Source organism: Mustela erminea, chromosome 16 (assembly GCF_009829155.1).
Source record: "Mustela erminea isolate mMusErm1 chromosome 16, mMusErm1.Pri, whole genome shotgun sequence".
Lineage (NCBI taxonomy): Eukaryota > Metazoa > Chordata > Mammalia > Carnivora > Mustelidae > Mustela > Mustela erminea.
In genome coordinates, this window is record NC_045629.1 from 6,866,422 (window position 1) to 6,884,444 (window position 18,023).

The 18,023-nt window shown below is 37.4% G+C and overlaps 1 protein-coding gene across 1 annotated transcript in view; it reads right to left on the bottom strand.

Moving 5' to 3' along the window:
* The window catches only part of OPRK1 (opioid receptor kappa 1), a 30,844-nt gene that overhangs the window by 5,016 nt on the left and 7,805 nt on the right, over positions 1-18,023 (bottom strand). The window contains exon 3 of the mRNA XM_032316697.1: positions 10,065-10,417. Coding sequence (XP_032172588.1) covers positions 10,065-10,417 — 353 coding nt within the window. The remainder of the gene's footprint in view (positions 1-10,064; positions 10,418-18,023) is intronic.

Consider the following 18,023-nt stretch of genomic DNA (forward strand, 5'->3'; position numbering starts at 1 on the left):
TCATTGAGCACAGAGCAGGAAAAATTCTTTGTTGTGATCTGATCCTTCCTTACTGATAAAGTAATCATGGGCAATAAGATAAAAATTTTTATAATGATATATTCTTCTGACATTGAGAAAAATTACTTCAAAAATAGAACAAGAATACTTTTAAGTAGTGAAACATCTCTATTTGTATTTTCTAAAACATTTTAACATGATCTTAATCAAATATCTCTAAGTAAAAACAAAATGTACCATCTTAGAATTTCAATTAGACATACTTACAATACAAAGAATATAATCATTTTGCCCAATTAAGATGACTATCTCAGAAATTTATCTTTTATCAACTAAATTAGATAAAACCTTTCATTAGTAAATGCAAACTTCCAGAATAACCTGTAATTTTTGATTCTCTGGAAAAAAATCATTGTTTAAGTATTATTACTATGAAGACTATTAGAAACAAACAAGCATCTTTTAAAATTTGTGCTTTTAGTGTTCATGGGAATACTAATAGTTAAAGTCATTTTTTAAAAAACCATCACTATTATTAAAAAAGTATTTATTAAGCAACTTTTGACAGGTGTACTTTGCAAAAATCTGAATTTTAAAAATAGACCAGAGTGGATTTGACTTGCCTATTGAAACTAGTCTCCTTGAAGTAGGGAACATGTTTGGTTTTGTTTTGTCCTTTCCATGCTTAGCTTTTGTGTATACCAACATTGTCTCTTTCTTGAGGTTGGCTTCAGTTTAAATGTCACATAAGAGACATTTATACAGAGTCTGATCCATTTGAATAGTTCTGTCCCTTGCAACTTATATTCTCTCTATATATTATAATCAAATTATTTTTTTAATCATTATATAATGACAGAGGCTAGAAAGAATCTCTTCAGTAATAATATGTTACCTTTCCTGGTATTTTTCTCTCCATCCAGAATGCATACTACCTTAGGGTGGATAACCAGCCTGCTGTCCTCAATATATAATCCTTGCCACATAGGGTAGAAAGAACATAGGATGCTTAAGGAATACAAATCTTCAACTAAGAACATAAGGTGCTTAAGGAGTACAAATTGTTAAATAAGTGAATAAATGAATACCACAGGGAAACCCTTGAAAATGGGGACTGATTACAGTAGTTATTATGGAAGAGCAATCTGCTGAGATAAGTAAGGCAACCTAAGAGCTGATGTTTAATCAGCTTCCTCTTAAAGAAATTGTCCTGCATGTTGTAGGAGCTCAATAAATATTTGGTAAATGGGTAAAATAATCAACGACCACTACTTTTATAAGGCTTTGGAAAACATTCAGTGATAGAGTTAGAAATATCCTCCAGAAATGTCAGTGAAACTAAGCTTATACCAACAAAGATAAAGGAGAATACTGAGGCAATCATCAAGGAAATTTAAGCCCACATGCACCACTTTTTATTAAATATTCTCTTTCAGGAAAAAAAAATGTATATTTTGCTTTAATGACACACATAGGTTGAAACTGAAGGATAGAAATAGATATTCCATGCAAATGGAAACCAAAAGAGAGCAGAAGTATCTATTCTTTTTTTTTTTAAGATTTTATTTATTTATTTGACAGACAGATCACAAGTAGGCAGAGAGGCAGGCAGAGAGATAGGGGGAAGCAGACACCCTGCTGAGCAGAGAGCCCGATGCGGGGCTCAATCCCAGGACCCTGGGACCATGAGACCATGACCTGAACTGAAAGCAGAGGCTTAACCCAGTGAGCCACCCAGGCGCCCCCAAAAGTAGTTATTCATACATCAGACAAAACTGGCTTCAACTTAGAATCTGTCATAAGAGGGAACAAAGTCACTATACGATGATAAAAGAACCAAGTTATCAAAAGGATGCAACAATTTTAAGTATATATGCATCCAACATTGGAGTAGCTAGATATATGAAGCATATATTAACAGAACCGAAAGGAGACAGAGATAGCAATAATAGGGCACTATTTTTTTATCGTGTTATGTTAGTCACCATAAAATACATCATTAGTTTTTAATGTAGTGCTCCAAAAGTAATTGTTTATATATAACACCCAAAATAGGGCACTTCTATATCCCACTTTCAACAATGGATAGATCATTTAGATATAAAATCAATTAGGAAACAGTAGACTTGAGCAACACTATAAATTAAATGGGGTGGTGGGCGAGGCCTGGATGGCTCAGTTGATAACGTGTCTGTCTGTCTTTTGGTTTTGGCTCAGGTCACAATTACAGGGGTCATGAAATTGAGCTCTGGGTGGGGCTCACCGTGGAGTCTGCATAAGATTCTTTTCTCCTCCCTTTCCCTCTCCTTCTGCTCCCCCCCACCAAAATAAATAAGTAAATAAATAAACAAATAAATAAAATCATTTAAAAAATAAATAATACATTAAAAAATAAAATGGACTTCACAAACATATACAAAACATTCCATTAACAAGAAACAGAATACACATTATTCTTAAGTGCACAAGAAATATTCTCCAGTATAGAACATACATTATGCCATAAGTCAAGCCTTAACAAGTTTAAGAAGACTGAAATCATATCAAGTATCTTTTCTGACCACATGAAAATAGACATTAAATAGGAAGAAAATTGGAAAATTCACAAATCTGTAGAAATTAAATTATACACTCCTGAACAACTAAGGGTCAAAGAAGAAATCAATGAAAAATTTTAAAATGCTTGAGATGAATAAATAGAAATACAATATACTAAAACTATGGGATGTAGTAAAAGTTGTTCTTAGAAGGAAGTTTATAGTGATAACCACCTACATTAAGAAATAAATAACATAGCTTTACATATTAAGGAACTAGAAAAAGAAGAATGAATAAAGCCCAAAGTTAGTAGAAGGAAGGAAATAAAGAAAAGAGCAGAAATAAATGAAATAGAGACCAGAAAACAGTAGGGGGAAAAAAAAAAAACAGTTTTTTTGAAGATAAAAAAAGTCAAACCCTTAGCCCAGGAAAAAAGGAGAGAAGACTACATCAAAAAAAAGACATTACAAGAGATAACACAGAAATACAAAGGATCATAAAAGACTACTATAAACAATTACATGTCAACAAATTGCATAACCTAGAAAAAAATGGGTAAATCCCAGAAACATACAACCTACAAAACTGAATCATAAAGAAACAGAAAATCTGACAGACCAATAACAAATAGATTGAGACCACATCAAAAACCTCCCAACAAAGGAAAACCAAGTGCCAGATGGTTTCACTTGTGAGTTCTATCAAGCATTTAAAAAGGATACCAATACATTTCAAACTTTTTCAAAAGTTGAAGAAGAAAGTTACTGCCAAACTCATTTTATAAGGCTAGCATTAACTTGATACCAAAACCAGACAAGGACACCACGATATCTCTGATGAACATGATGCAAAAGTCCTACAAAACACTAGCAAACCAAATTCAACAGCACAAGAAAAGAATCATATATTATAATCAAGTGGGATTTATCCCTGGAAGGCAAGTATGGCTTAACATATACAAGTCAAATAATGTGATACACCACATTAATAGAATGAAAAATTAAAAATCAAAAGATCGGGGTGCCAGGGTGATTCAGTGGGTTAAGCCTCTGCCTTTGGCTCAGATCATAATCTCAGGGTCCTGGGATCGAGCCCCGCATTGGGCTCTCTGCTCAGCAGGGAGCATGCTTCCTCCTCTCTCTGCCTGCCTATCTGCCTGCTTGTGATCTCTGTCTGTCAAATAAATAAAATCTTAAAAAAATAAATAAATAAAAAGATCATCACAATAGATGCAGAAAAATATTTGACAAAAGTTCAACATTTATTCATGATTAAATATCTCAACATAGTAAGTATAGAAGAAATGTAACATCAAAATAATAAGGCCATATATGACAAGCCCATAGCTACATCCTACTCAATGGTGAAAGATTGAAAGCTTTTCCTTTAAGCTCAGGAACAAAGCAAAGATGCTCATTCTCACCACTTTTATTCAACATAGTACTGGAAATCCTAGCCATAGCACTTAGGCAAGAAAATAAATAAAAGGCATCCAAATCAGAAAGAAAAATATAAAATTTGTTTGGAGTTGACACAATCTTACATATAGAAAACCCCAAAGGCTCCATTAAAACACTATTAGAAAAAACTAATTCAATAAAGTTGCAGAATTCAAAATCAACAAAAACTGGTTGATTTCTTTTTTTTTAATTTATTTTTTATTTTCAGCATAACAGTATTCATTAGTTTTTGCACCACACCCAGTACTCCATGCAATCCGTGCCCTCTATAATACCCACCACCTGGTACCCCAACCTGCCACCCCGCCCCCCGCCACTTCAAACCCCTCAGATTGTTTTTCAGAGTCCATAGTCTCTCATGGTTCACTGGTTGCATTTCTATACACTAACAATAAACTATCTTAAAAAGAAATAAAATAATGACATTTATGTTAATCTGCAAATAAACCTAATATATCTGTATACTGACAACTATAAAACGTTGATGAAAGAAATTTAAGAAGATACAAATAAATGGAAAGATATCCTATGTTCATGGATCAAAAGAATTAACATTATTAAAATCTCTATACACACAAAACAATCTAAAAATTCAGTACAACCTCTATCAAAAACCAAAAGCACTTTTCAAGGCAACAGAATAAAATAATCCTCAGGGGCACCTGTGTTGCTCAGTCAGTTAAGTGTACAATTCTTGATTTAGATTCAAGTCATGATCTCAACATTGTGAGATTGAGCCCCATGTGTAAGGCTGAGCATGGACCTGGGTAAGATTCTCTCTCCCTCTCCCTCTGCTTCTCCCCACACTGCACTCAGTCATTCTTTCTCTCTCAAAACAAAACAAAACAAAATGAAAAAATAATCCTCAAACTCATATGGAACCACAAAAGATGCTGAATTGTCAAAGGAATCTTGAACAAGAACAAAGCTAGAAATCACAATTCCTGATTTCGAATTATATTACAAAGCTATAATAATCAAAACAGTCTGGTGCTGGCATAGAAAACAGACACATATTCCAATGGAATGGAGAATAGAGAGCCCAGAAATAAACCCACACATATACAATTAAGTAATCTTCAATAAGGATGCCACAAATAGAATGGGGAAAGGATAGGCTCTTCAATAAATGGTGCTGGGGAAATGGGATATCCACATGCAAAAGAATGAAAAGAATGGACACTTATCTTACACCATACATAAAAATCAACTCAAAATGGATTAAAGACAATGTAAATAAAACCACAAAACTTCTAGAAGATAACATAAAGGAAAAGCTTCTTGATACTGGTCTTGGCAATGTTTTTTTTTTTTTTTATGACACCAAAAGTACAAGAAATGAACCAAAAATAAACAAGTGAGATTACATCAAACTAATTCAAACTAAAAACAAACAAAAACCAAAAACCCAAAACAAACAAACAAACAAAAAACCCCTCCTGCATAGCAAAGGAAACAACAAAATGAAAAGGCAACCTACAAAATGGAAGAAAATATTTGCACATCATGTATCTGATAAGGGGTTAATATCTAAAATATATAAGGAAATCATGGGGCACCTGGGTAGCTCAGTGGGTTAAAGCCTCTGCCTTCAGCTCAGGTCATGATCCCAGGGTTCTGGGATCGAGCCTCACGTCTGGCTCTCTGCTCAGCAGGGAGCCTGCTTCTTCCTCTCTCTGCCTGCCTCTCTGCCTACTTGTCATCTCTGTCTGTCAAATAAATAAATAAAATCTTAATAAATAAATAAATAAATAAAATATACAAGGAAATCATACAACTCAATAGCAGGAAAGCAAATAACCTGATTTAAAATGGGCAAAGAACCTAAATAGACATTTCTCCAAAGAAGACTTACAAACTGCCAACAGGATTATAAAAAGGTGCTCAACATCACCAATCATCAGAGAAGTGCCAATAAAATCACAATGAGATATCACTTCTTACTTCTTACTGTGGCTATTGTCAAATATCTAAAAAAAGGTAAGTGTCGGCAGGGATATGGAGAAAAGGGAAGCTCCATTGGTGGGAACGCAAACTGGTACAGCCACTCTGGCAAACAGTATGGCGGTTCCTCAAAAAGTTAAAAATAGAGCTATCATATAATCCAGTAGTTCCACTTGGTATATGTCCAAAGGAAATGAAATCAATATCTAAAAGATATCTGTACTCCCATGTTCACTTCAGCATTATTTACAATAGCCAAGATATTGGCAGGGGGGGACTGTGCACCAATGGATGAATGGATAAAGAAAATGTGGTATATGATGTATATATACACATACACAATGGAATATTATTCAGTTATTAAAATGAAAGAAATCCTGCCATTTGTGGCCACATGGATAGATCTGGTGAACATTATGCTAAATGAAATAAGCCAGACACAGAAAGACAAAAACTATATGATCTCCCTTATATGTGGAATTTCATAGAAGCAGGAGTAGAACTGTGGTCTCCAGGACCTTGGGGCAGGAGGGATGGGAGGCAATGGCCAAAGGTTACCGTTAAGCAAGTAAAAAAGTTCTATAGAGGGGCCCCTGGGTGGCTCAGTGGGTTAAGCCTCTGCCTTCAGCAGGGTCCTGGGATCGAGTCTCCCATTGGGCTCTCTGCTCAGCAGGGAGTCTGCTACCCCCGCCCTCGCCTGCCTCTCTACCTACTTGTGATCTCTCTCTCTCTGTCAAATAAATAAGTAAAATCTTTTAAAAAAAAGTTCTGTAGATCTACTATGCAGATAGATTTTATAGCTAATGATATTGTATAGCATACTCAACATTTGCTAAGAGGATAGATCTTATGCTAAATTTTCTTATCACATAAGAAAAATAATAAACAAGGCAGAAAGAAACTTTAGGAGGTGACATGTCTGTGGTCTTGATGGGGTGATGGTGTATATTTATCTCTAACTCACTGGTTGTTCACATGAAATATGCACTACTTTTTGCTCGTCTATGTTCATAAAGTGGTTTTCTAAAGTTTCTTTTCTCTTTATAGTAATATTAAAAGGCTGTAGCTTTCTCTAGCACATGTTCCAATGTCTCAAGGCTGTCATAATTATGGATTTAGTTCTAATATCTAAACTAAAGCTTGCCTTGTGTCTATTCTTTTTGTTAAGAATAATTCTGTTTCTGTTTGTAGTCATTACCATAACTTAGTAATTATAGTAGTGGTAATAAACAGACTATGAATTCCCAAAATAAATAGTACACACATGTATACTGTGTAAAATGTTATATTTAACATCATATACCCATCAAGTGAAATTCTTGCTGCACGCAAGAGCCCTCATATTGAACGAATACCCTACAGATGTTAATAAACATAAGCAATAAGGCAGGACCAGTTAAAATCACTATGTCAGATAAAGATGCTAGTTAACATTTATCAATGGCTTACTAGACATGTCCCTGCTTCTTAACTTTCCATGCACTGACTCATTAGATCTGGAAAACACCCTAGGAGGTAGACACTATTATTTACCCCTATTATGCAGATAAGGACATTGAGGGACAGAAATCTAAGTAATGTCTCCAAAAGGATAGTGTCCATAAATGATGAAATCAGGATTCAATCCCAGGCACTTTGCTTCCAGAATCTGTGGTCTTAACCAAAAAGAAACCAGAAAGAAACTCAGAAGCATTAACTGAAATTTCTCATCAAGGTGGACGTGTTCTAAGGTAGTTGATGCCTGATTTCCTTCAGTAAGCATTCTCCACAAACATGACAGTATAAACTACCAATGTCATTCAGTTCTGATTCAGGGCGCAGAGATTGTCTAAAATACTCCTCTTGGTCACCCAACAGTCTTGACAAGGAGTGTCATTCAGCACTCAAAAATGAATGTACTAGATGGTTCAGAGACAATCTTTCATCACATACTCAAAATCTGCTTTAGAAAATTGTTTAAAGAATCATCTTCTTATAATTAAAAAAAGAAGAAGAAACAAAGAAAGAAATGAGCTCTCTACAAAACTACTTTAATTTTTCCCATTTTCCCCTCTGTTTGCTGTACAAATTAATCTCCCAACACCGGTGGATCCTTTCTTCCATGGCATCTGCACACATTCATCTACAGCAACTTCTTCCTGGAAAACCTACATTTATCTTCATTTCGTCTTTCAAAAACTGAATTGAAATCCATTGCTTCTAGGATGTCATTTTTCTGACAATGATTAGAGGAGTCCAGTGGCTAAGTCTGCAAGTATGTCATGAAATATCAAAATCAGTTCCTCAGTTGCCTAGGGAAAACTGCAACCGTCTTTTATCACTTGGCCCATTCTTCTAGTCCTCATGGGGTATATGCAGCCTCTCCTTTTGAATCCAGTTATGAAACATCAACACCCTAGGCTAAAGCATTCCTTGCAACTATATATCCATTTGTTGTATACACAAAGAAACAAAATCCTGTGTATAATTAATCATATTTTAAAATGCTTCTCTGATAAAGTTTGGCATATCTTAAAATTTACCAAATATTATAGCTTAACACCTTCCACAGCTAAGCTGGAAATTCATTTTATAGTTTAAGAGGGAAAAGATTGTGTTTCATTACAAATGTGGACTATACTGGAGAAGCTATGATTTTAGCACCTGCCTTTTCTATGATCTGGTAGGTCCCTACTACACATATTCAATTATCTGTATTTACAAGTCTTATGGGCCTCCCTAATAAACTAGACTTTTTAGAGAACTGCTACAACAATAAACAGCATTTATAAAGTCCAAAGTGATGGTTCCGTTCCCCTCTCCCCAGTGGATTTCTACTAAGACCAAAAATATTTTCATAGCTTTACTTTTACTAGTAAAGTAAAACTGATGGGACAGTAGTCCTCACCCTGGCCAGATTAGAGTCCCTAGGGACATCTTAAAAATCTTAACACCCAGGGGTGCCTGGGTGGCACAGATGTTAAGCATCTGACTCTTGGTCTCAGCTAGGATCTTGGGATCGAGCCCCACTTAGGTTTCCTTCTCCCCTCCTTATACCCACCCCCCATCAATCAATCAATCAATCAATCAGTAAGTCAATCTTTAAAAATACCTTGATACAAAGACTGTGCCTCTGGTCAATTAAACCAGAGCCTCCAGGCGTGGGACCGAGGCAGCAGTATAGCCCTTGAACAGCATGGGTTTAAACTGCACATGTGCACGTACATGCAGTTTTTTCTTTTTAATTACAGAACAGTACTAAAAATTAATTTTCTTTACCTTATGATTTTCTCCATTACACTTTATTTTCTCCAGCTTACTTTATTGTAAGAATACAGCATACAAACATATAAAATATAATATGTACTAATCAACTATTTATGTTATCAGTAAAGCTTCTGAGTCAACAGTACACTATCAATAGTTAAGTTTGGGGAGTCAAAGGTAATACAAGAATTTTGACTGCCTGGGGTTGGTGCACCAACATTATTCAAGGATTATCTGTATTTTCTGAAGTACCCAGGTGAATCCAACATGCAGCCCAGGGTGAGAACCACTACCCTAGTAATACTGGGAAAACATCAGGTATCCTGTTTGCATTGGGTAAGAACAGTATAACCAAAATGTAAGTTTTGCTCATGTGTACTATCATCCATCAGTGAACCCAATTCTGAATGTCCTACAACCAAATCAAGGAGTTATAATGGTGACATGGAGATTAATCCCTAAAGAAAATGCGTAAAGAGTCAGCATAGGTTTCTAATGATTTAGCGTCCTTTTTTAAGGAGAAAGAAGAGGACCAAGTAGGTGTATCTTACAATTGCCAGCATGCAATAGATTGTATTCTAAAAATCCACATGCCTGTGGTTCCCTGCTTCATCCCCACCTCTCCACATTCCGATAAACTCTTCCAGAGTAGCAGATAGCTTGGGCATCTATGTTTGGGTAATGTCTTTATCCATCCTATGTTTAGACATAGAAAGCATAAAAGTGTTGTGTTTCTCACCTTCCATGGATTTATGCCTTATGTTTCCACTGGTTTTTGGTTTTTCCCCTAGATATGTGTCCTACTCATTTCCAAACTAAGAGTTTGTCTAATTAGAAGTAGGATTGTAAAAATGAGATGAACATGACTGTTCTTACCTTCCCTGACTTTGGTCCCTCCAAGGACTATCGCAGATATGCCAACAGATGATGATAAGAGCCAAATACAGATGTTAATGATCTTTGCCTTCATGGGGGTGCGGAAGTCTAAAGCTTTGACGGGGTGGCACACAGCAATGTATCGGTCCACACTCATCATGGTCAAGGTGAATATGCTGGTAAACATGTTATAATAGTCAATGGAAATGACTATCTTGCACAGCACATCCCCAAATGGCCACGAATTCATCAGATAGACCGTGCTCTGGAAGGGCATGGTTGTAGTAACCAAAGCATCTGCCAACGCCAGGTTAAATATATAAATGTTGGTTGCTGTCTTCATCTTTGTGTATCTAAAAGACAAGAAACAAGAGCATTTCTCTTCAACTGTGTATCAAATCCATGAGTGTGTTTGTAATACAAATCTAAATGTGTTTGTAACAACCTTTGAACTATTGAATTTTTTTTTCTTTCACTTATTCCTTACATATTTTTTGAGCATCTAATATGTAAAAGGACTGTTCTAGACATTAAAGGTAATAGGAAAAAAGTGGACAAAAATCTTTGACTTGACTTAGCTTTTATTCTGGTGGTTTGTTCAAAATATAGTGCAAATAAAATAGCATAGATGAATATACATAACAGATCTTTTTGACAGACTCGCACATAATACAGGTTGGTCTTTTTTTGTGACTCCTACCTGGAGTTGCTTGCTTTTAAGCATTTTTTTATACTTTTTTATTTCTTCCTCTTCACTGTGTAAAACAAAAGATAAAGCTTCTTCAACTTTTCTACAGGGTCATTTTGAGAAATCCATCATTGTAATTACGTCTTTTGAAAATTCAAAATGGTTTTCATTTTTAAAATACATTCAATTTCAATGGCTAAAACACAGCTAAGTTTTTTGACTTTTGTTTGCCAGTGTGCCATTAGTTTTTCATTGTAAATGCATTATGTAAATAAAGCTGGCTGAGTTCTTCCTTATACACATCACAGCACAAAATGTAATCTAGCACAGTAGGTGAAACTCAGTTCTTCTTTATTCTCATCTTGAGAGATTTTTAAACACATAAGTTGTTTCTTCTTCCACCTGAGGGGACAGTAATTTTCAAAAGAGACCAAAAACATTGCCTTTAAGGCCAAATTATTCTTTCCATTATAACATGAAGTTTAGAACAATTCTACTTTCAACTAAAACTGAATTAAGAGGACTGTTTTACCAAGAGAATGCTCCCTGAGGGATCTCTAGGGCATGAAACATTCCAAACAGTATCAGCAGGTTTTCAGAGGCCAAATGCCTCTGAATATGTAGGGGAAATCTATGTTAATTACTTTCTATACACCTCAGATTTATAGACCTTATCATAATTAATTCAGTCATGCCCCACATACCTTCTTAATGTTATGGTTTTAACTGTTATTTAGGGTCACTTATAAGGAGCTGTCCTATGGAAGATTACTGCTTTCTTTATAAAATCAATATCAATGGTTTTTATTGATCACTGCTAGGGTGTCTTTTAATAAATGAATTTCTACATGAGAAATGTCTTTTAACATGTAGTGACAGAACAACCTTGGCTCTCCTGGGAGGCAAGGTAGTCTTCTATGAAGTCAGATCATCCAGAGTCTGGATTTAGTGTATGACTTTTCTGAGTTTTGTGTCCTGTCACATAAAGATAATAAAACCGAATGGCCATACCAGAGGTAAAGGCAGTAGATGACCTGACTCAAAATGTGTGACATATAGGATCACTCTTAGCATCCCACTTACCCTCCCCCAAATCTTCCCCTCCTCTCTTTCCTTCTTGCTAGAAAATATTTTGTCTGTGCTGGGCTGAAGGCATGGTAAAGCATGGCACAGAGTCAGTATCTGTGGGTTTCCATTCTGATGCTCTGCTATTTAAACAGTGCTTTAATCTGGAGAATGAGAAGCTTATTTTAAAATATGTCATGTTTCACCTTTACAATTTTCACTACCTGGGTGGCTCAGTCCCGTTAAGTGTCTGCCTTTAGCCCAGATCACTATCTCATGGTCTTGGGATCGAGTCCATGTCAGGTTTCCTGCTCAACTGAGAGTCTGCTTCTCCCTCTGCCCACCCCCTCCCCTACTTGTGATCTTTCTCTCTCTCTCTAATAAATAAATAATGAGTAAATGTATATGGCCAATGCTCAGAGCATAGGTATTATAAAAGCATAGATAACTAGGGAAATTCACTTACTGACACAGAACAAATATTTCCAATGAGCAAGACTGAAATGCTATCTGTTCAAATGTCTTCTTTAAGGTATAATTTTATGTTTGAAAATGGCATCTTACAAGCCAACCTCCTATTCTGTCTACTTTCTATCCAAGAATCCCTGATATTAACAAAAATTATAGTGGGGAGTGCCTCTGACTTTGCTCTCATATTTAGTGACCCTGATATTCTCGTCTTACTTTATGAAGTTAGGCATATGAGACAGTTCCCTGTTTGGGTAGACTTGGGTTCCAGTCCTTATTTTTCCCTCTGTTAGATTTTGGAGAGATCACTAAAAATGGAGCTTCAGTTTCTCGACTATAAAATGGGAAATACAATGTTTATCTCATAGAGCTCCTGAGATCATTAATGAAATGCTCCTAATCCAAAGAATATGTCCAGTTTTCATGGTCTTTAACTCCTCTCCCTCCCTTATTATGTATGTGGAAGCCATCAGTCAGTCACCACAAGAAGAAAAAAAGGAACCTAGTTTTCGTTAGAGCCATAGTTCAGTTTTAATATGAAAGACAATAGCAAAAATAATGCCTGCAACATATTGGAAGAATGTGGATGAAATGAAATATGAGTTATAATAAAATGTAATATGCACCTTTATCAACAGTAGCCCAAATTATGGAAAGAGCCCAAGTGTCTACTGACTGATGAGTGAATAATGAAGGTGTGGTATATATACACAATGGAATATTACTTAGCCACAAGAAGAATGAAATCTTGCCATTTGCAGCAACAAGGATGGAAATTATGTATTATGTTAAGCAAAATAAGTCAGTTAGAGAAAGACAAATACCATATGATTTCACTCATATGTGGAACTTAAGAAACAAAACAGGTGAACACAGAGGAAGGGAAAAAAAGAGAAGGAGGCAAAAAAATATAAAAAGAGAGAGAGAGAGAGAGAATGAAGGAAGCAAAGAGAATCATGGGAGTTACATGCATTTCTCAAAGTAATATGGTTATAAACAGCATTGCAAGACTCAAACCTGGGTGCCGGATGCCAGTTTCCACATTCTTAAATGCCCCCAGCACTGTATAATTCACCAAGGCCAGTGCTTTGACCTCCATGTATTTTATCTGATACTTATGTCAACTGCTCCTCGAGTTTAGCCGGGAGATTTATGTCTTCTCCCTAATATTAGTGAAGCAAGTTAGACTCAGGTGAGTAAAGTGATGTGTTTGTTTATTTATTTATTTATTTATTTATTCAAGATTTTATTTATTTATTTGTCAGAGAGAGAGAGCGAGTGCGCACAAGCAGAAGCAGATGGGAGCAGAGAAAGAAGCAGACTCCTTGTTGAGCAAGAGCCCAAAGTGGGACTCAATCCCAGGATCCTGGGATCAAGATCTAAGCCAAAGGTGGACGCCTAATTGTCTGAGCTACCCAGGCATCCTAACATGATGTTTCTAATGTTGGCAAAGGTGGGGACTCCGTGGGATGATCTGAAAGGGGCAGCAAGGCAAGGCCCCTCTCCCAGGGTTCTGGAAGACACATACTTATAAACCTACCACACAAAAAGAAAGAAATGACAGGTATGATTTAAACTAGTGAATAAACTATAAGTTCAACAAATATTTACTGACAGTCTTTTATGTACTACATTGGACCAGATCCTTGATAATAAGACCTCCACCCTGTGATAATAAGACCGTCTGGTTGAGCACTCTGGTTTTGTTAATTTAATCAAAAGGAGATAGTAGCTAGTCCTTTTAGTCACATGTACCCTGAGGGAGAGGGGAGAGCTTTCTTACTATGTTAAGATATGAAATTATTTTCCATTTCATCCATCCTGCTTTACAAAAATGTGCAATATTTCAAATAAAATGGCACCATCTGGGTGGGAAGTTTTGGCTCATGTGGAGAAGCTGGAGGTGGGCTGGCAGCGAGTGGCTGCACTTTTTAGCGTACACACCACAGGAGCATATGGCACTAAAAGAGCAAAGCCTGTGGGCTGTCCTCACTACACTTGTCAATGTTACAAACCCAAAAGTGATGGTAAGGTGTACCAGACGGGAAGCAGGGAGCAGGCTGGGAAGAGAAGTCAACCAAAGAATCCTGGGTGGCAGCCAGGAGGAAGGTCATCACCCGGCTACATGTCAGAGGGTGTCTCTGGGAGTAAGGAATGTTCCTCATTGTACCTTAATTCAAGACCTTCCTATTGGAGTTCTCTTTACAGAAAATTAAGAGGTGACTTCTGGACTGGCAGCCATACATGCACAAGGTTATCTGCTGAGCTATCAGGAACCAATGTCTCCACGCAGGTTTTCTGGGAAAGCTTGGCACTTGCTCCAAGAAAAATGAGACACTAGCAAGGGAACATTGACCTTGAACCACAGAGTCTCACATCTTCTTGTCCTTCCCAAATGCCTGCTGTGCTCAGATACTGTGCAGGTAGAAAAGCTCGTTCTTGAATTATTAGCATCCCTTGCTGTTGAGGTGCATTGCCCGAGTGCTTTTTTATTTTAAATTTAAATGATGCTTCTTTAGTCAGGAGCTCCTTTTTAGCCTTATGACAGCATAATAAACCTATAATCTTGCTGGGTAATGACCATCTATCTTTAAATACAAACATGTTTTCCATTTATTGATTTCAGTTATTTTTAGCTCTTACCTGAAATTGTCCCCCATGCTGACAATACACACACACCCTCTCTTCTCTCTGGTTATAGTCAAGCTTCCTCCCCTATAGTCATCATTTCATTATTTCAACACATTTTTAAGTGCCTGCTCCATATACAATAATACACTGGGCATTGAGGACGACTGAGAAAACCAACAAACTGACTGTAACCCAAGGAGATTTTCAACCCATGAAGTCAAAATTACAACGTAAACTAGAGGACCAGACAGGGCAGGATCAGCATGTAGTGAAGAGGTGGGGGCACATTTTAAAGAAGACAAAACCTGGACAGGATCTTGCACTTTGAGAAGGATCTGGAGAGAGAAATTTTCATGGCTACAGTAATGAGAACCTGACTGAGCTGGGAAAAGGGGTGTAAGGGAACAGAGGACCTTGAATACCAAGAGGCAAAACCATGTGGAGTGTTCACAGAGGGCTTATTATGGGACAACCTCTGTTTTGAGAACTTTATCTGGCAAAATTGTCTTGACGACTAAATGAGACAGTCCCTCAAAGTACTCATCCCAGGACTTGGTATTTGTTGATTGATCGCTGGATGCCAGTCCTCTCAGTGGTCACTCCTGCTGCTGGTGTCACTGCGGTGGTCATTACCTGCCACGGCCCTAATAAACTGCCTCACAGTCCCATTATATACCACTGCCCCCACTTCTTCTGAAGAGTAAGCTGTCTAAGAGATGGTTCTCAAGGGTTCTCAGAGTGCACAGCTAATCAGTAAAGGCATTCAGGGCTGTCATTCATAAGTTTCTTAAAGAGGCGGAAATTTCAGAGAATTTACGTGATTCTGTGAATCTGCTCCTTCCAGCAGCTAAAGATTGAAAGCTCTTCTGATAAGTGTGGTAACTATGCATCATGAGGGTAAAAAACATTTGATATGAGGGAATGGGGCATGAGTCAAGGAATACTAATATTGAATACTAGCACACTGCCCATCTACAGACAAAGGCTGTCATGTACACTACAGTGTTGCAGTTTTCCCACAAACAATACCCATTGTTTGGGTGAGGAAACAGAGTAAAGAGGAAGTAAGTGGCTTGCCTGAGACCACAAATTAGTGGACAAAAGGGAGTAAAATCTGTAGCCCTCAAACCACAGCTCCAACAGAATGAAACAAACATACACCCGAGTGGTCATTTTTCTGAATAGAACCCTTTAGTATGGAGAATGCCTACAGGCCTTTGGAATACACCTGAAGAATCACTCTTTGGTCCTGGTGAAGAAGATGAGTGTGACCAAACACTCCTGACCCACAGGAAGCTGGCCACTCACTATCTTACAAGACCTGAGCTGCACTAGCTTCTGAAGACCCCTAACACACCATGCTCAGTAGAAGGAAATTTCTGTGACACCTGGGAAAATGCAATCCTTTTAAACCAACAGTGGACAACTAGCATAATGACCGACATGCTTCAACATTCTTTCCTCTGCATTGTCAACAAGCATGATTTATTCATTTTCCTGGGCATGTTTTCCAGATACAGAGCATTCCAGATTTTATATTTTAAATGATCAGAAATTGTGGCTTTACTGATGTGAATTTTCAGAAGTACTTATTTGAAAACATAATGAGTTTGCTACATTAATTCTCTAGATAGCTTCCAGTTCATCTCAAAATTAAGTTGCTGTGTCTTTTTGGATTATTTACTATTGAAACTATGATTCTTTACTAAGGGGCAATAGCTTATTAATTTTTTAATAGAAGGAAAGGAAATTTGGTTCTTGTTTCATCTGACTCTGAAATTGAATATACTCACTATATTCACATTCACTATGTGAATCCACAGATTCATTCAGATGTCAGGTCCCTCCAGTTCCCCAGAATTACTCTCCCATATTCAAAGAGAAAAGGCTATAGAAAGAACAGAGGAGCAGATGTGTCCCTGAGTTCCACGACTGTCACAGCCTCAGCGACCATGCTGGCAGTGATGTATGGCCAGAATGGTGGACATGCATCGCCTTGCAAGAGGGGCAGGCAGTCAGGCAGGGTGGTGGGAGAATGCAGAACAGTGATTTCACTGCTACCGCAGGTGCCAGGACCTGCTCATCCTCTGTAGGCATGGTCCTGACACCCAGCATCAATGTTCTAGTGTACTCAGCTGTGCACACAGCGTGAGTGTTTATCACACCTGAAAACAGTAGAACAACTGTAAATTTCATGTGATTGACATGCTGTTTCTCAGACTACAACTATCCGGATATTTAGAAGTACACAGATATCTTAGATGATTTTTTCCAACTTTATACAGAAAACTGAAGTAGCTAAGGGTACCACAGGATGCTGGCAGAGAGAAGACAAGATTAACTTCCACTCTGTACTCTTATCAGTAGGAAATGCCGCCCCCCCCCAACCCCGGTGGAAAGCAACATGGTAAGCAGAGAGAGTTCGTAGTCTTGTGAAGTTAAGTGAGTAAACACTTAGCAGCTCAGAAGAGTGTTCCCATTGTGAAAGAGGGTCTCTAAATACTCGGAACTCTAGCTGTTTTTAATATGAAGCCTCCCTTCCCCACCTTCAGACCAGTCTTTTGGGATCTCTCAATTTATCACATATTCATCACATGCCTTCTGTTTTTCTCATCTTTCATCTTTGCTGGACCAGGGAAGGGTCAGTGTTTACGCACACACACACACACACACACACACACACACACACACCTTTTACAATATTATCCCCACTCCTAAAATCTCCTCTCTTACATAAACTTTCCTTATCTCAGAAATAAATCAGTATCCCCTCCAAAGAAAGAAACAAAGAAAGACTGGCTGATTTTCTGTGGAGGAATAAATCTTTTGTTAATACACTTTTGAGCCTGCATTACTTGCATCACTGAAACCACATAAGCCAAACTTTAGAAAAAAGACTATCCTGCAGCCACACAATTTTAGGTTTTTGCACTGAGGACAGGCTGAGCCCCCTGGGGCAATGACAATTGAGTGCATCCAGAAGTTAATCTGGAGTGAAAAAAATGCCAGCTACACAGCTCACAGAAAGATACTGCTACTCAAGAGATACAGGTGAGTGATCAATGGAGAGGGGCAATCATCTCCCAGCCAGAAATAAGTCCCTCCTA